This window comes from Pongo abelii, chromosome 11 (genome assembly GCF_028885655.2).
Source record: "Pongo abelii isolate AG06213 chromosome 11, NHGRI_mPonAbe1-v2.0_pri, whole genome shotgun sequence".
Classification (NCBI taxonomy): Eukaryota; Metazoa; Chordata; class Mammalia; order Primates; family Hominidae; genus Pongo; species Pongo abelii.
The window spans coordinates 146,010,895-146,035,649 of NC_071996.2; the positions used below are offsets into that span (position 1 = coordinate 146,010,895).

General features: G+C 51.0%; 1 protein-coding gene across 1 annotated transcript; it reads left to right on the top strand.

Annotated features, from left to right (window-relative positions):
* The first annotated feature begins 19,064 nt into the window (after nt 1–19,064).
* On the top strand, nt 19,065–22,203 carry LOC100436298 (disks large-associated protein 4-like). The gene is given in 8 exon segments (XM_054550167.1): nt 19,065–19,132; nt 19,134–19,593; nt 19,595–19,841; nt 19,844–20,885; nt 20,938–21,455; nt 21,458–21,763; nt 21,766–21,904; nt 21,906–22,203. Coding segments are annotated over 8 exon segments (2,958 nt in total). The 3' UTR covers nt 22,084–22,203.
* Nucleotides 22,204–24,755: the final 2,552 nt, after the last annotated feature.

Here is a 24,755-nt window from a genome sequence, read left to right on the forward strand (position 1 = left end):
CGTATTTTTTTGCTGCTGTATTTTTCTTCCTTCAGGGTCATATTAGTTATCTAGGCTTCATAACAAAGCACCAAATTGGATGGCTCAAAACAGGAGAAGTGCATGTCTCTTAGATGTAGAAGCCAGGAGTCCAAAGTCAAGGTGCCAGGAAGACACATCTTCCCTGAAGCCCGTAGGCGAGAATCCCTTCTGGGCCCCCCTGGCTTCTGGTGTTGGGTATCGATCCCTGGCATGCCTTGATGATGCCAATGTTAGCTTCTGTTGTCACCTGGTGTCCTCCCTGTCTGTCAGCTGTGCCGTTGTAGCATTGCTGGAGTTATCACTGACACTGGCTGCCTGTTATGATTCTTCTTTAGCTATGAAGTCTCTCATGGGCCACTGAATTCCCTCTACCAAGGAAACTGAGCAAGTCTCTTTGCTGAGAGCGTGGTGGCTTCGAAGCCCACCAGAGCAGCGTTCCGGGTGAGGGAGGGCCTGAGAGCTTCTCTCCTCTCCCCTGGGGACTGTGAAGTGCCCTGCACTGCCGCCGCCTGCCCTCTGTAACCCGGGCACAGCCACCCTCACATCTTGAACCCCTGCCCTGCACCGCCGCCGCCTGCCCTCTGTGACCCGGGCACAGCCACCCTCACATCGTGAACCCCTGCCCTGCACCGCCGCCGCCTGCCCTCTGTAACCCGGGCACAGCCACCCTCACATCTTGAACCCCTGCCCTGCACCGCCGCCGCCTGCCCTCTGTGACCCGGGCACAGCCACCCTCACATCGTGAACCCCTGCCCTGCACCGCCGCCGCCTGCCCTCTGTGACCCGGGCACAGCCACCCTCACATCGTGAACCCCTGCCCTGCACCGCCGCCGCCTGCCCTCTGTGACCCGGGCACAGCCACCCTCACATCGTGAACCCCTGCCCTGCACCGCCGCCGCCTGCCCTCTGTGACCCGGGCACAGCCACCCTCACATCGTGAACCCCTGCCCTGCACCGCCGCCGCCTGCCCTCTGTGACCCGGGCACAGCCACCCTCACATCGTGAACCCCTGCCCTGCACCGCCGCCGCCTGCCCTCTGTGACCCGGGCACAGCCACCCTCACATCGTGAACCCCTGCCCTGCACCGCCGCCGCCTGCCCTCTGTGACCCGGGCACAGCCACCCTCACATCGTGAACCCCTGCCCTGCCCTGGAGACGCAGACACAGGAATGGTCCACAGCGGTACCCCTCATCCTAGGTTTTGCTCTCTGCAGTTTCAGCCACCTGAGGTCAACGGCAACTTCAGGAATAAATGTTTCACGAGTTTAAATCACGCCCTGCTCTAAGGAGCCTGGTGAAGTTGGCCCCGATGTGAATAATCCCCTCATCCAGCATATTCAGCCATCTGGGCGACCTGCCCATTAGTCATGGACACTGCCTGCTGCTGAGGCCGGACCACCAACACCGTCACGGCGTGAGGACCTGGGACTACCACAGAGGGAAAGGTGCCACATGGCCTATGGCTACAGAGAGTGTGAGAGTGCGAGGACCTAGGCCCCTGCAGAGGGAAAGGTGTCACATGGCCCATGGCTGCAGAGGGCATGAAGACCCAGGGCAGGACAGAGGGAAAGGTGCTGTGGGGCCCACGGCTGCAGAGAGCGTGAAGACCCAGGGCAGGACAGAGGGAAAGGTGCCACATGGCCTATGGCTGCAGAGAGTGTGAGAGTGGAAGGACCTAGGCCCCTGCAGAGGGAAAGGTGTCACATGACCCATGGCTGCAGAGGGTGCAGGGACCGGGGACCACCGCAGAGGGAAAGGTGTCATGTGGCCCACGGCTCAGCGTGTGTCACTCACCTCTCTCATGAGGGGGCCATGTGAGCATCTCAAGAAGGGGCCTGCCATACAATGAGATATTTTCAGAGAGAGAGAAACCACATTCACATAACTTGTATTACAATATATTATATTTCTATGTTACTATTAGTTTTGTTGTTAGTCTGTTATTGTGCCCACTTTGTATTTAAACTCGATCATAGATCTGTGTGTCCAGGAAGCAGCGTGGTCTATGTTGGTGCCACCCGAGGTTCTAGGCACCCGCTGGGATGTTGGAGCAGATTCCAACCACAAGGGAGATGCTGTGCTTGGAGCATTGCAGGCTTTCTGCCTGTTCCTTCTCTCACTGTGAGGCCCTGGCATGGCTGTGGAAACCTAATGTTTCTAGGTGCTCCTGACGCGGAGTAATTTATGTTTTACTGGTGTCCTCGTTCCTGCCCAGATCAGTCACACAGCCATCGTTCACAGCCCGATCCCAACCCAACGAGAAATGTGAAAACACCAGAACGCCCTGCGGCCTCTGATAACTCACTCCCAATTTGCAATTCTTTCATGAAGGCTGCAGGCTATCAGGAGGGAGAAAAATAGAATAAAGCCCAATCAAAAACGATGAATTAACAAGTAAGAGATAATTAAAATGAGCTGGTTTAAACTTAATTAACATGCAAATAAAATTCATTGAGGTTGATATCTTGCTTCATTATGAGCTCTGGGAAAATAGAGACTTAAAATGATTTCTGCTGAGGCGGACCCTGATCCTTGAACCACTCGGGCTGACGACCTTGCCGGGCCAGTGACGAGCCCAGACAAGTGCCTGTTCTTAAATTTACACAGAAGCGCGGAGGATAAACTTAGTGATTTCAATATGTTATCCCCTTTCATTTTATAAGCCGTGAAAACTTTGAGAGTAATTGATTGAAGCATAGATTTTTCTAGTTTATTTACAAAAAAAAATTGTGTTTCTCCTAAATGAGTACAATGATTAGGACTCAAATAAGAATGAACACTGAATTTTCCTAAACTATTTCTCCTTTTGTTGTGTTTCAGTGGCACAAAAATATCCCTTTTATTTGCTGTGACAGTGTGGATAAGCCCAGTTGGCCGTAGAACACGGCTGTAATCGCATCTCGCTTTGTGTTCAGGGATAAAGCTAATCCACTTAGAGACAGATATTAGAAATTCAGATGTAATATGGCTCAAATAAATCTCATTTGAAGAAAAAGAAAGACTGCCAAATTAAGCATGCATGGAATAGCTCCTTTGAGTGCGTTCTGAGCAGAGAATGGCACCAGGTCAGCATTGTGGCTGTGATCCTGTGGGCCAGGCTCAGGTGTGAAGGCGGGGCGGGCTCAGGTGTGAAGGCGGGGCGGGCTCAGGTGTGAAGGCGGGGCGGGCTCAGGTGTGAAGGCGGGGCGGGCTCAGGTGTGAAGGCGGGGCGGGCTCAGGTGTGAAGGCGGGGCGGGCTCAGGTGTGGAGGTGGGGCTGCCAGGGCTGCCAGAGGGAGTGGTGAGGAGGCAACAGCAAGGGTGTAGGGGATGGGAGAGGGCTGGGGAGCACCACTGCAGGGCAAGGGGTCCTGGGCGTGGGGCTCACAGAGGAGCTCGGCCTCCCTGGATGCTGTCATTTAAGGGGCCCAGTCCTGTGGGGGCAGCACCCTGGGAAGAAACATCAGATGGGGCCCATGATGAGCCGAGGCCAGGACACCTGTGAGTGGAGGGGAAGCAGAGGCCCCAGGAGAGCAGGAGTCCACGGAGGCTCCTGCTGCTGTCCCAGCCCGAGTCTACCTGCTGGGGTCCCAGCCCGAGTCTACCTGCTGGGGTCCCAGCCTGAGTCCAGGGAGGCCCCTGCTTCTGCTGAGAACCTTTTGTGTGGGGGAAGCCGTGGGATCCCTGACCACCTGTCCCATGAGGCAGTCACAGTGGGAGGCCAACCCCAGCGCGCAGCCACGACCCGCGGCGAGATACTTCTCATGGGAACCCGGGACTCCCGTTCCTACCTGGTATCCAACATGAATGCCAGAGACCTCTGTGTTCACACAGTGCATGCCACCTCTTCACCAAGGCCCCTTTATATAGTGAAATAATTTTTAAATTGTAATTTTAAAATATCAAATGACAAGGTGTCATCACATGTGTGGCACATCTGTACAGTAATAAGCACTTTGGAAACATCATCATTTATCTACCAGTGTGCCTATATTAAAAGTGTAAAATATCAAAACATTGCATATAAATTATATCTTTTTGTGTCACCCAGTGTTCACTGCAGTAAATGTGGTCCAGTGTTGAGTACCAGCTCCACACAGATGAGAAGGAGACAGGAGAGTGAACGTGGAATGCAGCCCTAGGATCCTCCCCACATGGCCTGAGGGTCCTCCCGTCATGGCCTTAGGGTCCCGGGTCCTCCCCATGCAGCACTGGGGTCCTCCCTACTTGGCCCAGGTTGCACAGGCACCCCCCATGTGAGCAGCACCGGGCCAGCTGGATCTCCCTGGAATGTGTGCACAAATGCTCTCTCTTGCATTTTGCATTGCAAGAACTGCAGCACTCTCGTCCCTGTCTCTGTAAGTTTTTTACCCCTTTCTTTCTCCAGAGCAACTTGGGGCTCAGTTTTGTGCATTTGTCTTTAAGCAGGGGCACACACCGCTCAGCACACTCCCAGAGAAGAAGCCTTGACTATGGGAATAAAATGAGCCCAGAGGGCCACAAATACGGCTTCACATTCGCACTCTTGAGAGAAAGAAGAGATTCATTTCGCTTTGTTTTTAATTGGCAAGCATCTTTTAAGCCCACGCTTCTAGCTCTCAGTGGGGGGCAGAGCACTGGCCCACGGAAGATGCCACATCTGCCCCCAGAAGCAGGGTCGGGGCTACCTGGTGTGGCAACAAGGCATGAAGGCTGCCAGTCATCTGACCCGGACACTATCCTGGTATCCAGGAGGGAGGGGGCAGCATCATCTGACCCGGACACTATCCTGGTATCCAGGAGGGAGGGGGCAGCGTCATCTGACCCGGACACTATCCTGGTATCCAGGAGGAGGGGCAGTGTCATCTGACCTGGACACTATCCTGGTATCCAGAGGAAGGAGGTAGTGTCATCTGACCCAGACACTATCCTGGTATCCAGGGGGGAGGGGGCAGTGTCATCTGACCCAGACACTATCCTGGTATCCAGGGGAAGGAGGTAGTGTCATCTGACCCACACATCTTTAAATGAGAGAGAGGAAGACAGAAGAGTCAGGGCTAGAGGGATGGGTAGAGACAAAACTCTGTGGCCATTGCTGGTTTGAAGATGGGGAAGGAACCATAAGCCAAGGAACAGGTGCCTCCAGGCATGGGAAGGAGGAAACAGAGGCTCCCGGGCACCTCCAGAAGGACCCAGCCCTGCCCACACCTTTACCTTAGTGCCATGAGCCCCACTGCAGACTTTGACCCCCAGAACTGCAAGGGAATGAATCTCAGTTGTTTTAAATCCTCAGCGTTTCATGAAATTGGCCACAGCCGCGATGGAAATGACACGGCTCCCAGTTCTGTTCGACTTGAAGAAGAATAACTTGATACTCACAGCTTGTATACCCGTAAAATTGAATATGTGTGATAGAAAATACGTTTTCCAAGATAAATAGAACCTGGTATATGCCATGTCCTGTGCGCATTTTCATGTGGAAATGGGCATACTCAGTGCTTAGGTATATGCCACCCACACCCTGTCCTGCCCAATCCCCTCCACGGCCCGGTGCAGAGAGAAACCCGCACTGCCGACCTTGGTCTGTGGATAGAACATTTACACGCCATACATTTCTAACAGAAACATTCCTACAAACCTGTTTGAATAATACTCAGAGTCTTATTTTCTGCGCATTGGGTAATTTACTCATGACCCCTTAACAAAAGAGATGCTGATTCTTGAAACTGTGTGAGCTCCACCATGAATCAGTAAGAGATGGGAAGTGGACATACCGTCTCTCCGGTTCAGTCTGGCGAAGCTGGGACTGTGGCTGCTGGACAGCTCGGAGGAGCTGCTGAAGGATGACGAGGGTAGGGTGGACACCAGGGGCTCCTCACAGTGATCTGCGGGGAAACACCGCGACAGGTTAGTACCTTGTTATGGCACAGGCTCATACATGACACGCTCATAGCACACGCTCATACATGACACACTCATGACACACTATAGCACATGCTTATACTGGACACGCTCATACATGACACGCTCATGCATGACACACTCATAGCACACACTCATACACAACATGCTTATATATGACACGCTCAGGTGTGCACAGCTGTGTTCCATCACCAAATGGACGTGGTGTGTACATGGTTTGGTGTAAGCCCTGAAGGCACGAGTGAAGAAGGAACGTCCCTGGTCCCCACTCCTGCCACACGGCCGTCTCTCTCCTGCACCTGTGGCCTCATGGAAAATTCCCTAGATCAGCTGACAGAAGACAAGTAGACTCGGGCCAGTTTTCCAGATGGTTCTATGCCATGTGCAGGTGTCGCCCAGAAGTGGGGGGCAGCAGCACCACAGCCCCTGCCCAGGACATCGCTGAGGGCAGTGGGGAGGCAAAATCCCCCCAGTGGTCAGAACTTCAGGCAGTGACCCTGGACTCAGCATCACGGACTCCACCCACCAAGGCTAACCGGCTACAACCACCACCGAGTGCCATCAGCCATCAGCAGAGGCTAGCACAGAGCTCCGAGGTGGCACCATTCCCCTGGGGTCGGCCAGCTGCCTGGGGCAGGTGGTCACATCCACGGCTTCCATCAGGGGAGCGGCAGCTCCCTGGGGAGCTTTTTTGTCCTGAGTGGAACAGAACTCGGGGGCATGGATTTGCCTTCCCTGTGTGCCATGCTGTGGCCAAAACTGCCATCCCTGACTCAGAAAGCCCCACCCCACCATGGGGTCCACACAGCATTTCTTCTGACCAAGGACCTCCCTGCACAGCCAAAGAAGGGCAGCCGTGAGCCCAGGCTCCTGGAATTCCGAGTTCACCACGTCCCCACCACCCTGAAGCTGCAGGCTCGATAGGAACGGGGAACGGCCTTCAGAAGTCCAGGTACTGTGCCCACTTGGTGGTGATGCTGGCAGGGCTGGGGTGAGGCTCTCCAGAGGCCACCTTGGCTCCAAATGAGGCTCCAGTACATGGAGCTATTTCCCCTGAGCCAGGGCTCACTGGGCCAGGAACAACCAGCAAGTGTTTTGGAGTTTCATACAATAACTTCTGTTTGAAGTCAGTTACAGTGCACAGGAACACGTGCTATCGTGTTATTTCCAGAGAGTTACAGTGCACAGGAATACATGCTATTGTGTTATTTCCGTAGTTATAGTGCACAGGAATACGTGCTAGCATGTTATTTCCATAGAGATATAGTGCACAGGAATACATGCTATCGTGTTATTTCCATAGAGTTATAGTGCACAGGAATACATGCTATCGTGTTATTTCCAGAGAGTTACAGTGCACAGGAATACGTGCTATCGTGTTATTTCCAGAGAGTTACAGTGCACAGGAATACGTGCTATCGTGTTATTTCCAGGGAGTTACAGTGCACAGGAATACGTGCTATCGTGTTATTTCCAGAGAGTTACAGTGCACAGGAATACGTGCTATCGTGTTACTTCCAGAGAGTTAGAGTGCACAGGAATATGTGCTATCGTGTTATTTCCAGGGAGTTACAGTGCACAGGAATACGTGCTATCGTGTTGTTTCCAGAGAGTTGCAGTGCACAGAAATACGTGCTATCGTGTCATTTCCGGAGAGTTATAGTGCACAGGAATACGTGCTAGTGTGTTATTTCCAGAGAGTTATAGTGCACAGGAATACTTGCTAGCATGTTATTTCTGGAGAGTTGCAAGGTGACTTTTCAAATCAACTTACAAAATCATCCAGCTTTCCAGTTCCATACACTTATTGCTTAATATGAAAGGAGATAAGACAGACTGAGATGTCGCTTTGCTGGCTATAAATAAATATTAAATATGGTGTCAGGTAACATGATTTTCAGTACTGCTGTTACACAGAATATCAAATAAAAATCCTTAAAAATGGGGATACAGGATGGGGAGTGAACGACGATCTGATGAGGAGTGGGAGCAGTTGAGAGTGGGCAACTGGCCTCCTGTGTGTGGGGACGCTCGTGTCCAGGTATGAGCAGATGCGGGGAGGTGGGGTCATGGCTGAGGCCCGGACGGTGCAGTGAGCATCACACTCCCAGGCAGAGCCAGTCAGACACTCTTCCCACCAATTTATCAGGCAGCAGCATCTGCCACCATTGCATTATCTAAATAGAAAGAATAAGGAGAGAACCTGCAGCCTCAACTAACCTAACTCTTCCACCTGGGGGATGCTGCGGTGAGGCCGACGCCACATCACCCCCATGTGCTTTTCATCTAAACGCTCTCATGGGTCTGTCTCTGCCCTGCTCAGGTGCCGTTGGTTCTGCACAGCTGCCGTGGCTGGACGGACCTGACTGTGGCCACCCTGTCCTGCCAAGCCCTCGGGGCCCTCGTCTGAGTGAGCAGCATGGACGCAATTCCTGTTGTTATACCCCTTCTTGCCCTGCGCAGGCCCAGCAGCCCCAGGCACCTGCCCAGGACCCTCCTAGATCCTGTCTGTTTGGTGGGACCCCCACCCCGTGTTCATGCCTGCTCCTTTCTCTTGTCAGAACTTCACCTCTAGCATGACAGCAGACACCTGTCTCATAAGCCACTGTGTGTGGGTGGCCTGTCACCTGGCATGGCTGTGGCAACAGTGGGCTTGCACAGCAGACATCCAGCCCAGAGTGCAGGGTGCTCGTCGCCCCAGCATCCCTACCCCGAGGTGCCGAAAGAGCCTTCTCTCCTGTGATCTCAGCAGACCATTCTCACCAGCGATGCTCATGCTCCCAGGTCCCAGAGGGCCAGCCCCAGGGCCACAGCTGACACGTCATAGATCAGTAGCACAGACTTCCGCCAGCTTCCCAGGCCTCTGCGGGAGCCTCTCCGTTCTCATTCCTGCTCCCTGGGATCGCCTATCTCATCAGCACAAAGTTTCAAAAACAATGTTGCAATAATTGAAAATTAGTTTCCATTTTTGGTGCCATTTAATTGTACATATGTATGCGTGCATGTGTCTGTGTGACGTGCATGTATGCACATGTGACGTGTGTGTCTGCATGTGTGTGAGCATGGCACATAGGTGTGCGTGTGCTTGTGTGTGCATGTCTGCACATGTATGTGGGCATGGCACATAGGTGTGTTTGTGTGCATGTCTGCACGTGTGTGAGCATAGCACATAGGTGTGCGTGTGCTTGTGTGTGTGCATGTATGTGTGCCTGCACATATGTACCTGTCTATAGTGGAGCCACAGTGAACCCTGACACCACATATTCACTCTGTACAGATCTAGAATCAGTTCCTTTTACCAACCACAGCTTTCTTCCATGAGGCAAAGGCAACAGAATCTAATTAGAGAAAAGAATTATCAAATAAGTCAATTATTGAATTAGGGTGTATAAAATGTTTTTAAAAATGTTTTTAAAAGATTCAAACTTCAGAATTTCCAGGTGATGATCTTAAAACATTTCTTAGGTTCTAATTTTGGGGAAAAAATTTTCCTTTCAGAACGAGATGTATTTTTTATTGAGTCCATAAAAACAAAATTCAACTTGGGGAAAACTACCACATAAAAATTAAAATGTGATGTTTTCTGAGTTTCTCAAGGAAATTAAACCAAAAGTTAGTATTTAAATAGAAGGTCAAATAAGATTTTTAAGTGGAAGCTCTCTGAACATACAGATTGTTCCACTGCTGACCTGTTCAATCCGGAGGGCACCTTGGTCAGAAGACCTGTGCAAAACATACAAAAATAAATTTGAGAATAAATAAAATCTAGACTGACAAAAATGAACATTTCACTATAAAACAAATTTTTTTTTCTTAAATATCTACCTATGTGTGTGATGTGGTATGTGTGGTGTGTTTGTGTTATGTATGTATAAATGTGTGTGGTATGGTGTGTGTGTGTGCTGTGTCTCTGTGTATATGTGGGGGTATATGTATGGTATGCCTCTGTGTATATGTGGGGGTGTATATGTGTGTGGTGTGTGTATATATGTAAGTGGTATGGTGTGTGTGTGCTGTGTACATGTGGGTGTGTGTGTGCTGTGTCTCTGTATATATGTGGGTGTGTGTGTGTGGTTTGACTTTGTATATGTGGGTGTGTGTGTGGTGTGTGTATAAATGTGTGTAGTATGGTATGTGTGTGCTGTGTATATGTGGGTGTGTGTATATGTATATGTGTGTGCTGTGTATATGTGTGTGCTGTGTCTCTGTGTATGTGTGTGTGTTGTATGTTTATATGTCTATGTACGTGTGTGTTGTGTGTATAAGTGTGTGGTGTGGTGTGTGGTGCCTATGTGTATTGTGTGTGTATAAATGTGTGCAGTATGGTACGTGTGTGGTATGTGTCTGTGTGTATTGTGTGTTTTGTGTATAAGCGTCCAATGTGGTGTGCAGTATTTCTGTGTTGTGTGTGTGTGTTTAATGTGAGTCCCCACACTCAGCCTATGGGAATAAAAAAATAATAGATCTCCTTGGCTCTAAATATGCCATAGAACAAGTGAAACTGGAATAAAAAACCTAAATATATTTGTTGGGAGTGAGACGCACAACGCGCTGATGTAAATTCCAGAACTGAATGCATCAGCGCGATGTGGAGGAACCGAAACCCTTGCGGCGCTGGCCAGAGAGTTCATGAGCAGCCACTGGAAGCTCCTGGGCTGTAACTGCTCGAGCCAATCACCTTCTCTGCTAACGAGCTCGCTCCCAGACCTGCCCTCCACAGAAACAAAACCTAAGTCCACCAAAGACAAAGAATGCTCAATGCAGCGTTATTCACGATGCCTCCGAAATGGAACCCCCAAAGGCTCGTCCAGATTAGAATTTGGAAACAAGCTTTGGTGCCATCACTGACGGGATCCATGTCGAAGTTTTGATGCCTCTATTAAAATGGCACAGGTGAGCCTCAGCCACAGTGTTGGGCAAAATCAGTCAGGCCTGACCGCAAACCCCGCGATTCCCCATACACATGGCCCCAAATAGGAAAGCCGTCTTTTTGGTGACGGAAACCAGAATTGCTGTCCCCAAAGGCTCAAGGGGTGCACTTGGCTACAGGAGACACTCTCAGCTTTGAGTGGACAGGGACACACAGGCCTGTTTGTCAAATTTCCTCAGCTCACCCAAAAACAAAGATATGTTGCTGACGGTACAGGAGACTGGGCCTGGGTGTCCCGCCACTTGCCCTGATGTGGAGGGGATAGTGCCTCCGTCTCTGAGGGACTCGGGGTGTCCCACCACTGGCCCTGGCGTGGAGGGGACAGTGCCTCCATCTCTGAGGGACTCCGGGCCCCTGGAACTGATCATCAATATCAGCAGGCCAGATGTTTGGAGATTTTAGAGGAAAAAAGACGATGTTCTTAAAAACAGCCCATTAGGACAGAGAGCTAATCAGCTGTATAGGCATTTGCTCAATCAGCAAATAGTTTAAGAGCCCATTGTTTTTCCTTTTATCGAATTGATGAAGATGGTTCAAATCCAGTTCAAACAGCAATGGTCAATTGCTGACTCGAGCCAAGTTGAGTCTAGAAAATGTCGCCTTGGGTCCACGAAGACCCACTGAGACCAGGAGCACAGGTGGAATTCACATCTGAGGGTCTTATAGGCCAGGCGGACCAGTCAGCCCCAAGAGGCCGGCTGCATCTAGTTTCTGCAACAGTGCAATTGCCATATTTAGAGACAAAATACACAATGTCCCTCAAATAGATCTGAGTATTTTTGCAAATGATATTCAAATGCATTTTAAAAATTAAATGAGCAGAACAGCATATTCAAAATACTAAACATCACTTGCCCATCAAGGGCTGGTCAGTGAACCGCCTCCTGATGACCAGCTGATGGTTCTGGGCTACAAATATGTAAGTCAAATATACAAAAATACTATTCAATAAAAAATGTTTTTTCTCTTTTCTTTGTCAGGAAGCATCTGGACTCACTTTATAAAAAGGCAAAGTCTGTGTATTTACAGTTTTGCTGAGGAAGCGTGTGAGTCCTGGCCTTGCGGGCTGTTCCTTGTCACTGGAGATGCCCAGGGGCATGTTTTACACCTGGCCACTCCGTCCGGAGGAAGCAGGTGCACTGTGTGGGTGCTCGAGTCTCTCAAGGGGCATGTTTTACACCCGGCCGCTCTGTCTGGAGGAAGCAGGTGCACTGTGTGCAGGTGCTCGAGTCTCTCAAGGCTGCATGGCCATGCAGCGGAACACACTGGGGGACCTGGGCACAGGACAGGGGGCTCAGCCTTTCTGGTTGAATTCTCCACCCACTCTGGGACAAGGTTGGTGAGTCTGTGATGCTTGCCGTTGGCTGCCACGTGTCCCTTATCAGTGAGAAGAACAGGCAGAAAATGACATGCCTGGTGTATCCAAAGACCACACCTGGGAGCACCACGCCGACCATCGGGCAGTAATTCCATTTTAATTTCCAACTCCTAGAACTCGGCAGGCAGTGGGCGGGTGCTGGGTGAGGCGCACACAGCATGTCATGTTAGTTAGCTGTGATCTTTCACCCTCTGAGCCCCCTGATGTCTACACAGAAAGGACACACTTTAACCCTGACTCCCATTGGGCACACATCTCAAACACCTAGGAATGCAACAGTTTTCTAAGGGGAAAGTATTTAGCCCCCACTGTCCAGCCAGGTGCAGCAGCAAGTGGGGGAGGCCTTAATAATATTTTTGCTTAAAGGAAGAAAAGTCAGTAAACATCCACAAATCACAGGAAGCATTATTTGGAAGGAATTCACACATTGAGTGAAGTCACGGAATTTTCAAATTTGCACAGCTCTACACAGCAGGAACATTAAAAAGACACAGCTGGACCAGCAGTTTGCAAACCTTAATTTCAAACACAAGAAGGGTTTGAAATTTCTTTCTTTAAAGCGGGGCTGTGGGTCCAGAGCTGGCTTCACTGGCAGGACCCAAGCCCCCCAGGTGGCCCCGAGGCCCCACATGGGACAGAGGAGCCAGAGGCCCAGCCTCAGGAAACTCCATGTCAATGGCCACTTACCCCCAGCACCCCCAAGATGGCCCAGGGAGTGTTTCCAACTCAGTGAAGGGGAGGCTGTAGTCACACACACCATCACATATGGGGTATGACCCGGAGCAGGGCCCTCAGGCAGTCGGGGTAGACACTGACTCCAAAGACAGGAGCATGGTGGACAGCCACAGGCAGCAGGAGACACTCTGGAGTGAAGGAGAGGCTCAGAGGAGCAGGGCTTCAGTGAGGCCCACGAGAAGATGGGTGCTGCTGACTCCCATGCTCAGATACTCACACATGCATGCACACCCACAGGTGTGCTCTCACACATGCACCACGAGTGCTCACACTCATGCAGACACACAGCCATGTGTATATGCATGCACACATCCACACAGTCACCCAATCAAAAAGTTCAAGACAGAGACGAGAGAAAAATATAACCCATTGTCAAGAGGTAAAACAGTCAACAGAACCAGACACAGGGAAGTCCCAGATGTTTCATCTGCTGGCTGGGATGTTCAAATGACTAGAGTCCATGTGTTAAGGGAACTAGAAGAAAAGGTGAAAATATTTTTTAAAAAAGGTGAGGGGATTTCAGCACAGCGATGAAATCTAAAACAGGCAAAGGAAAATGCTGGGAATAAAAAACCTGATTATCAGAGATAAAGAAGTCTGTTGACAGACTTATAAGCTGGTTGAACCTAGCAGAGGAAAATCAGTATACCTGAAGATAAATCAAGTGAAATTATATAAAGTGAAACACAATGTGGAAAAAAAGAGAAGAGTGTTCAAGAGTTCAGATAATATCAAACACTCCAATATATGCATAGTGAACAAGAGGAAGATGAGAGAAACAATAGGAAAGAGGACGTATTTGAATAGACAATGACCAAGAATTTTCCACTTTCAATGAAAGGGAACAAAGTACAGATTCAAATATCTCATCTAAAACCAAGCAGTGTAAATAAAACACAAAATCATATTTAAGCAGATGCATCATAACCACACTACTGAAAAACAAAGGTAAAGTGAAAATCTTGAAGACAACCAGAAGGGGAAGAGATGCCTGTGTACCAAGGGAAAAGATAAGAATTAGAGCAGAGTTATCCCCATGACTGTACAACCAGGAGACAATAAAGCAACCCCATTAAGTGCTGAAAGAAAAACTGTGTCAACCCAGAATCGTGCACCAGCACGATAGTAGCTTTCAAGATATTATTTCAAGGTGAGGTAAAGACATTTCCAGGTCAGAAGCTGAATAATTCATTGCAGGTAGACCTTCACTACAAGACATTTTAAAGGAAGTTATTCAGGCAAAAGGAGTGTGATATCAGTGGAAAGTCTCGACCTAGACAAAAGACTAAAAAGTTCTGGAAATGGTAAAAGCAAGGGTCATTATAAAATATATATTTAATTTTTTAAGTTACTTTAAAATGTAATTGACTGCCTGAAGCAAAGATGGTAATGATGTATCATGTGGTTAATAACTACATAGCAATATAATGTATGGCAAAAACAGCACAAAGGAAGGAAAAATGGAAGTTTACCTTAGAACAGGTTGGTGTAAGATTATGTTCATTCAGACTTGAATAGGTTAAGTATGTATATGTTAAGCCTTAGAGCAGACAGTAAAAATTTTTAAAGGGCTACAGTTAATAAGTCTATCATGGAAATAAGATCTGACATAAAAATTACTCCAAAAATTCAGAAGAAAACAAGAAAATAATCATCTAGGATAGCTTCAGGATTGCAAAAGAGAAACGTGATTTCAAGGATTCCTTTCCTGTGACCACACCACTTTGCCTGTGTCTGTATCCAAACCAAGCTGAGTCACAACCACCTATCATCCTCCTGCCAGGTCGTCTTACTGGGGGACGGCTCCACAGCAGCAGGAACATGGTCCTCTCCGCACCACACAGCCTGCTGACCTAGCCCAGCTTCTGACGCAAGCCTGTGTTCAACTAAGAGGACTTGCATGGCCGCTTAATGCAATCTTAGCACTCAATTTTCTCCCCTGGATTTGTGGACAAGGATCTAATTTTCACTGTTAGATTACTGTGGAGATGGTCATAATCACATTTTAGAGCACTGCTAAAATACTGAACTGGTTAAGTTATTTTAAAAATAATAAAACCCACAATAATTAAGAAAGAGGACAAAAGAGCTGAAGCGGAGTTTGGGTGAAAGAATCACCTCAGGGTATCAGCAGCTGATTCCTAAGAAGGGCAGCTTTTTAAACAGAGGTAAAGTGGGATGTCTGCCATGCCTTTCTGCACCTCTCTAGCTTTTCCATGGACCTGGAGATAAAGTTATGGCGTTTCTCTAAAATGTGTGAGATCCTTAAAGCCAAGGCGATTTATCCCGTAAAACTTCAGTGCTGGGCACTTTAAAATCCTCAGGAGTCATCTGATATAAATAAGAGTGTCTTTGAGGTTTGTGACACGTTCATATTTTATATTTTATAATATAATTAGAAAAATTTCCCCTGTGATGTCAGTTACCGTTCATAGTAACAATACTATCAAATTCACTTCAGAGAGGTTGTTTCTGTTTTCAGCTTTTTAACATAAAACCTAAATTACACAAGAAATACTTTTCCTGTCCTTTAGAAATATAGTTTTAATAATTTGGACACTCTCAAGAGTATAAAGTAAGTTGAAAAAAATAACTAAAATGCCCCTCAGCCAGGGACCCTCAGCACAAAACCAGGACCAGGCCATTTTAGGAAGTGCCCCTTCGCGTCAGCAGATGAGCGAGTCGGGGGCTCTGTGCTCCCCTGGGTGTCTCCAAAGGCACCCGCCCCGGCCTTTGCTTTTTCCCTCAGGGTCTTCCCTGGGATGGTTCCTGGGAGCGTCTGTCCACGAGGAGATGGCACGTCTTCCTGTATAACCTTGTACCAGGAGGGAGTAAAACTCGTTTATGCTGAACAAGGATGTTTTCCAGAGACCACTGACAAAATCTAGGCTTCTGATTTTTTTTGAAAGAGAAATCAGCAATCAGAACCTGAAAAGGAAGTGGCAGCTTGCAGCTATGAGACAGCACAGGGCATGGGGCTCCAGGGCTGGAGCCCAGCGGGACATGGGGTGGACATGGCCTGAGTTTGTCTGTGGTGGATCAGTGAGGCTTCCAGCGGACCTACCCCTGGCAGCAGAGGAGACTGCCTGGAAGTCAGCCCCAGGTCAACAGTCAGGGGTCCGCACCTGCAGTCAGGGGATGGGAGGGACACTGGGCTGCACCAGGGTCTCAGGAAAGGACCTGGCTGACTCACAGGAGCACCTGGTGCAGGCTGGCCTTTGGAGGCATCGGGAGTCCGGGGGAGGGGTCAGGCGTCTGTGCCCCTCACTGTCCAGCCACCACTCGTGGGCTCACCTGAAAGCAGCACCAACGAGGCTAGGCAACGCTCTTCAGCCAAGGGAATTCCTGGAGACAGATGGCCGTGGAGGCTGCTGGCCAGAAGCTGGGGGGTGGCCGCCCATCACAGATGGTGACGGGGACAGCAAGACACAAATTCACCACAGGTGCTTCTACAGTAGCACTTCTCAAAGCATGGTTCCCTGGAAGCCCTGAGGTTCCCCAAGGCCCTTCCAGGGGATGTGTGAAGTCAAAGCTATTTTTATAATAATTCTAAGACATTGTTTGCCTTTTCACTCTCATTTTCTAACAGATATACAATAGAGTTTTCCAGAAGCTACGTGGAACATCTGTACCTGTGAACCAGGCGTTGGAGAGACTGGCAAAAAGAAGTAAGTCTCCTTACTATTTGTTCCTTTGTTTTGGAAAATGAAGCTTTCTGAAGAAAATATGTTTTATGTCATTCTGTAATGGGTTTATAGTGTTATTTTAAAATAAATTAATAAATGTTTAAAAACATTCTCAGTATTCATGTCTAATATAAATATCAATAGATTCAACCCCCCACGTCAGTGTCAGACATTTCTGGGGGTCCTCAAATATCAAGAGTCAAGAAATCCAGAGGCCATGAGGCTCAAGAGCTGCCATGTAGAGGACGTTGTGGCTAGCAGTCCTGTGTGTCCACAAAATCAAACACACACATTGGACAAACACCAGGATACCTTCCACAAAAGAATCATTCCACTTAAGGATATGGATTCAAAATCATACACCATTCCTATTACAAAAGCAGAAACTCAGATGATGTTCAAAGGTGTGTATACACCGGGGAGCAGGGAAATTGGAGGATGTTTACATTCCTGACGGGCCTCATGGTTTTCGTTCATCCATTTATATAACCTACACAATGACAGCTATTTACGTGTTTCATACGATTTTCACCAGGACGCAGCTGATAACTGCAGGTAGAAAGTCACCTCAGGAAGCTACTTGAAATAATTTCTTAGTCTTCCGTGAAGGTGGCAAGTTGAAATACTGTTCTCAGAAATCAGCAGAAGGTTCACAACCCTACCACATGTATCCGCATTTTTCTTTATAAATATGAACCTATGTCCACAAGTTTTAAGAATGATTTCAGGCCTCCAAAATTAAATCCATTTACAGAAACATTCAGGTCTTCAGGGACAGATACTGCTATTATGTGCTTATTGAAATTACACAAAAATGATAAGAAAAAATAAAACTACATTGCCTGATAAAATCTAATGTTTCCTTCCATTTAAAGGGCCTATGTAATATAGCTGACAATTCGAAACCTTCACAAACATCTAATGGCAATAATTATTGCTGAAATGTGTAATGACGCTAATAACTTCTGGAAACCACTTTTCCCTTGTGGATAAAAAACCATGATTATAATGTTCTAAAATGGTGGAGATGGATAAAGGCGGCCCCATAGCGCTGTGGCCGAAAATGCAAAGTTGGGACCTGGCCCTACGTGCTCCTCCTGGCCGCTCATCTACACCCTCTGTAACAAATCAGGAAATGTGAGTGTTTCCCGGGGTTCTGTGAGATGTCCTGGGAAATGACCTGACCTGAGGGGGAGGTCATGGGGACCCCACTTTGTAGGCGAGTCAGACAGACGTTAGGGTGAGATGGAGCTGGGACCCCTCCTAGGGACCTGCCAGGCCACCCCAAACATGGAAATAAAGGAGAATCTCGAGTTCATTCAAGGAAAATTACAGGCACCAAGCTGGTCTTGAAAACCAAACAAGCATCCAGGTAGGCAAGGAGGTAACAATAGCTCAGAACAACATCCGGCTCCCTCTAGAAACTAAAGATAACACTGCCCCACATCCCTGAACCATTCTCCAGAAGCCCAGAACCTCACCACCCGGGTCTAAATCCACCGGCACGCAGACCCCCGATAACCAGAACCGGGGAGTGAACTCAACCTGCCTTTGGTTCTAAATTTCTTCCCAAGGAACCTGAAGGAGGAGACCCCCACAGTCTAGAACTTGGCATTCGTTTCTGCTGACCCCAGAGTTTTAGATACAGCTTCTCCTGCAAATCAGAGAATCTTTGAATCCACTTATGACCTATGGGTCTCACTTCAAGATATCTCTTTATTTTTTTTTTTTTAAGGTGAAACCGATGGTTAGCTTCCAAGTATTGGTTTGTGACTTTACCAGCAGTCTCTTCCTCCCACCTTTAAAATCGTTACCTGTAGGCCGCTGAGGAGCTCGGGTCTTAGCAAGAGCTGCCCGATTCTCCTTGCTTGGTGCCCTGCGAATAAACATCCTCCTTTCTCCACTGCAAAACCTCAGCGTGGACGTCTGTCTTACTGCGCCAGGCAAGAGGACCCGATTCGATTTGCGAACGGGGGCGCATCCCCCGCCGCTGGTGTCTGAGGCGGGCAGTCTGTGGCACTGGACCCTTCGCCTGCCGGGTCGGTGCTGGCTCTGGGCAGTTAGTGTCGGGATCGAGTTCAACTTTCGACACCAAGTCTGTGTCCAAGAGAACTGAGAAATTGCTTGGAGGAAAACCCCACAATTGGTGTCAGAAGTGTTGTGCGTGTGGAAAAGTCATTTTCTTTTAGCCATTACTCAACTGTACATTCAGAATGATTTTCAGGTGCGCCGCGCCGGCCGGAGGAGATGCATGGGGCGCCCGCGGGCCGGGGCCAGGTGCGGGGACCTGCGAGCGGACCCCAGAGGCGGCGGCACAGTGGAGCTGCTGAGCGGGCTTGAGGCGGCGGAGGCGCCCGGCGCAGGGTGGCTGCCTCCCGGGGGAGGCGACCCGGGGGCCCTGCTAGGGTGACGGCTCCTGCCCTCGGCCTGGGGTCATGAAAGGCCTCGGTGACAGCCGCCCCCACCACCTCTCTAGGGACAGCCTAGACCCACCCCACGAGCCCGTTTGCAGGGACCGACCGCAACTCCTACCTGCTGTCGCCCACAGAGGCCTTCGCCGGCAAGGCCCGCTTCCCTGGGCAGGACACCCTGCCGGGGGATGGCCTCTTTCCCCACAACAACCAGCTGCCCCCGCCCAGCAGCACCTTTCCCTGCATCCACGACAACTCCCACTTCGAGGTGCCAGAGGAGAGCCCCTTCCCCAGCCATGCCCAGGCCACCAAGATCAACCGGCTGCCCACCAACCTCCTGGTCCAGTTTGAGAAGCAGCTGCCCGTCCACCGTGGTGGCTTCAGCACCCTCCAGTTCCCCCGTGGTGAGACCAAGGCCCGTGGCGAGAGCCCTGGCCGCATCCGCCACCTGGTCCACTCAGTCCAGCGGCTTTTCTTCACCAAGGCACCCTCACTGGATGGCACAGTGGGCAAGGTCGGTGGCAATGGCAGCAAGAAGGGTGGCATGGAGGACTGGCAAGGGCCAGAGGGCCAAAAGCAAGGAGCGGGCCAAGGTTGGGGAGCCCAAAGGGCGCAGCCGCTCCAACATCTCAGGCTGGTGGAGCGGCGATGACAACTTGGATGGCGAGGCCGGCACCTTCCGCAGCAGTGGCCCAGCCTCCGGGCTGATGACACTAGGCCGCCAGGCAGAACGCAGCCAGCCACGCTACTTCATGCACGCCTACAACACCCTCAGTGGGCACATGCTCAAAGCCACCAAGAACACACCACCCAGCTGACCGCCCCACCACCTCCGCCTGCACCCCCAGCCACCTGCCCCAGCCTTGGGGTGGGCACTGACACCAACTACGTCAAACGGGGCTCCTGGTCCACTCTGACCCTCAGCCACGCCCACGAGGTCTGCCAGAAGACCTCGGCCACCTTTGATAAGAGCGTGCTCAAGCCCAAATCCTGCCACCAGGGTCTAGCCTACCATTACCCGCAGGTGCCTGGCGGCGGCGAGTGCAGCACCACGATGCTGTCCCCACGCGAGACAGATGCCGCAGCCAAGGGCCCCAGCCCGTTCCGGCTCATGCGCAGCAGCAGCTACATCAAGGCCATGGGCGACAAGGACAGCGACGAGTCCGGCCGCAGCCCCGAGCCCTCACCCAAGACCGCAGCGCGGCGCCAGAGCTATCTGAAGGTCACGCAGCCGTCACTGGGAGAGCAGAGCAACCCCCACAGGAGTCTGGACCGCCTGGATTCAGTGGACATGCTGCTGCCCTCAAAGTGTCCGGGCTGGGAAGAGGACTACATGCCCGTCAGTGACAGCCTCAACGACTCCAGCTGCATCAGCCAGATTTTTGGACAGGCCTCCCTGATCCCCCAGTTGTTTGGCCACGAGCAGCAGGTACGGGAGGCAGAGCCCAGTGAACCGGATGAGGCGGCCTGCGAGTCAGCCTGCAGTGAAGCGGAGTCCACAGCGGCGGAGATGCTTGATTTGCCACTGCCCAGCTGCTTCCGCTCCCGCAGCCCCAGCTACCTGCGTGCCATCCAGGCAGGCTGCTCGCAGGAGGAGGACAGTGTCTCCCTGCAGTCCCTCTCCCCACCACCCGGTACCAGCAGCCTCAGCAATAGTTGCAGCCTTCCGAGTTCATCATGCCTAGTGGCGTATAAGAAGACCCTGCCACCAGTCCCTCCATGCACCACTTCAAAGCCGTTCATCTCAGTCACAGTCCAGAGCGGTACTGAGTCTGCCCAGGATACCTACCTGGACAGCCAGGACCACAAGAGCGAGGTGACTAGCCAGTTGGGCCTGAGCAACTCATCAGACAGCCTGGAGAGCAGTACCCGACCGCCCAGCGGGACACGAGGTGGAGTCGGACAGCCTGGACAGCAGTACCCGACCGCCCAGCATGACACGGGGTGGAGTCGCCCCAGCCCCTGAGGCCCCAGAGCCACCCCCAAAACATGCAGCTCGGAAAAGTGAACAAGGGACGCTGACCAGCTCTGAGTCCCACCCCGAGGCCACCCCCAAAAGGAAACTGACATCAATAGGAATACAAGTTGACTGCATTCAGCCAGTGCCAAAAGAGGAGCCCAGTCTCGCTACCAAATTCCAGTCCATCGGGGTTCAGGTAGAGGATGACTGGCAAAGCAGCGTCCCCTCTCACAGTATGTCCTCCCGACAGGACACGGACTCAGATACCCAGGATGCCAATTACTCAAGCTATAAGTCATCTGAGAGGAGCCTTCCGGACTGTACCCCTCACCCCAACTCCATCAGCATCGATGCTGGTCCTTCGTGGGCCCAGATTGCCCAGATCAAGCACAGCCTCTCCTATGGAGACAACAGTGACCCTGCCCTGGAGGTGTCCTCGCTGCACCCACCTGACCCCAGCTCGAGACTTCCTCCAGCTCCCCAGCAGAGCCAGCACAGCCAGGGACCTGCCACCGAGATGGCTACTGGTTCCTAAAGCTACTGCAGGCAGAAACGGAGCAGCTGGAAGGTTGGTGCTGCCAGATGGACAAGGAGACCAAAGAGAACAACCTCTCTGAAGTCTTAGGAAAAGTCCTCAGTGCTGTGGGCAGTGCCCAGCTACCGATATCCCAGAAATTCCAGCAGTTCCTTGGCCTCTGTGAGCAACACTTGAACCCTGATGCCAACCCACGCCCCATAGCCCAGGACCTGGCAGGGTTCTGGGACTGCTACAGCTGTCCATCGAGGACATCAGCCTGAAGTTCGATGAACTCTACCACCTCAAGGCCAACAGCTGGCAGCTGGTGGAGACCCCCGAGAAGAGGAAGGAAGAGAAGAAACCACCCCCTCCGGTCCCGAAGAAGCCACAAATCCAAGCCGGCAGTGAGCCGTGACAAGGCCTCAGACGCCAGCGACAAGCAGCACCATGAGGCCCACAAGAGACTCCCGGTGGCCAAGTGGGCAGCTTCTGTGTGGCAGAACTCAGCCACCGAGAGCATGGAAAGCATCAAGATTTATGTCCCGGAAGCCCAGACCAGGCTCTGAGACCATGCAGGAGGAAAGAAAACAATTTTAAATCATTAAAAAACACAAAAACCAAGTGCGAATGGAAAAATAAAAAATAAAAAATGATTTGTAAATAGATCATCTGGGACTTTGAGGTATTCTGTTATGAACACCAAGCCTGCCTTTCTCCGGGGATCGCCTCTGTCTACCCTGAAGTTTTTCTCTCTACAATTCTGATTTTTTGTTGTACGTCCCCTCTGTCTGTAAACTGGTGTGACATTTTGGGAGAGATTCTCAGCTCCATCTTCTCACTAACTGAGGATCCAGTGTGATAGTAATCATGCTTCCACAGCAGTGATGGGGTTCCTTCATTTTCCCGATATCCCACTGTTTATTTTGTTTTAAGTAAAACATCCTCCCCTTCAACCTTAGTATCAGGCCCATGTCCTCCGAAAGGCCCTTTGTCAGCTGTGATGTTTTTCCTCCTGGGATCTTTGCTGCTCTGATGGCTGACCTTCTCTTTCAGGGCTGCCTTTCTTGAACCCTGGGCTCCGGTGTCTTTCTGGCTGGTGGTAGATGCTGGTTGATACTGGCTCCTGCAGGCCTCTGGTAGGTTTCCACACTCTTGCTTGGGGGCCCACAGCAGTCTCCGAGGTGCAAGGCCCCATACCCCTGGTGTCTGTGGCCCCAGGCAGGACCCTGCCTTTCCAGGGGCTCCATGCTGTTCACACCCTGTCCGGCCCCTCAGGATCAAGGGGTTGTTTCCTGGACCTGCACCCTCGGGGGATGCAGAGCTGGCATCCTCCTAGGCCCTTGGCCGGCTCAGCTGGTTCCCCTAGGGCTGCTCCCGTCCCTGCCCTCTGCCCCTTCTAGGTTTGTCATCGTTTCCTCCTGAGAGGTTTGGGTGCTTCTTCTTTAATCCAAGGCTGAAGAATTCCTATTTGCAGACTCTGTTTACAACACGGTACCACCACGCCGCCCCTTCTTCTTTCCTGATATGATTCTCAACCTGTTTGTTACCTAAGGACATTTGTTGTTGGAAAGGCTGTGCCGCGCCACCTGACAGCAGAGGGCACAGGGTGACTCTGGGCTGCGTCCTCCATCAAGTATTGGGCCCATTTCCATCTGACTTGTAAGGACCCCTGGGAGATGGTCAGACGACAGGTTCAATAGTTGCCCTTACTAGGGAAAAGCCACATCCTCAGAGGCGATGCCGCAGGTGTCCTGGGGGCTCCTTGCCAGTGTGTGAGGGCAGGTGCCAAGCCAAAGTGATGGGACAGCACAGGATGCCCTGCAAACAACGAAACCTCAGTGTGTGGCTGGTGGCTCCCGTGTGCTGATGCCCTTGGATCACCACTGCAGGGCTCAGGTGGGGTGTGGTGGCCACACAGCCATGCAGTGGGGACGGCGCCTCTTGAGCAGCCACAACCGCTATGGCGTGAAAGACCCACCCGCCACACACAAACCCCAGAGCAAGGCTGCATCCCATAGACTTTCATCAGGATGCTGAGGTCTGAATTTCACCTAATTTTCACCTGCCACAAAGTATCATTCTTTTTCAACCATTGAAAAATGGGGAAAAACAACCCCCCCCCCCAAAAAAAGCTTAGCTTGTGGACCAGAAAAAAGAGGCAATGAGCTGAATTTGGCCCCTTCTAGAGGTGTTAAGACAGCAAGAAGTCATGACCTTGAAACACAGTAAAATGTGTATCACAACTGTCTACTCCACATTATAAATAACAGCATTTTTATGGTCTGTAAAATACACAGGCTTTGAAACAAAACCAGAGTGGTTCCCTGCCCTGTGCTCTGGCTCTCTGCACACCACACACATGCAGGTACTCCACACAGGCACACATATGCTCACAGGCGCTCCACACACACACGGGTGCTCCACAAACATGCAGGTGCTCACAGGTGCTCTGCACACACGCAGGTGCTTACAAGTGCTCCACACACACACAGTTGCACACAGGTGCTCTGCACACAAGCAGGTGCTAACAGGTGCTCCACACACACACACAGGTGCACACAGGTGCTCTGCACACAAGCAAGTGCTCACAGGTGCTCCACACACACGCACACAGGTGCTCTGCACACAAGCAGGTGCTCACAGGTGCTCCACACACACACACAGGTGCACACAGGTGTTCTGCACACAAGCAGGTGCTCCGTACATGCACAGGTGCACCCAAGTCCAGCATGAAGGCCTGGGGTGTTCACTGCCCAGCATATTCACCGTCTGACCCGGGGGAGCCCCGAGCCGGAGCTAGCAATGCGCACCCAGGAGCCTCCTTGCGCCCTCCCGGGCCCCCCTCTTCACGGGCCTTTGTCTCCTGTGCAGATTTTCTCAGTACAGCGACGTGGCTCCACCATGACAGAAATACAGCACAAGGCCTCGGTCGATGTCCCAGACACTCTGCTGCCGCCCCCGAGAGTTCCCCTTAAATCACCCAAATTCCAGAACCCAGTGGGCCTTGGACGTGCACAGCCCACGAGGAAAGGGCCTTCCCGCCGCTGCCTCCCACCCAGGACCAGGCTTTGCTTTCCCGGCTCTGGAGGTCCCGTCTGACTATTTTCTCTTTACCTTTGCCTGGGAAACATGACATCATTCGATTTATACATGTATTACCGTGTAAATAAACACAGACTCCGCTTGTCTAGTTCCTGCCGGGCTCGCGACGCTGGAAGACGCCGGGAAGGTTCGAGGA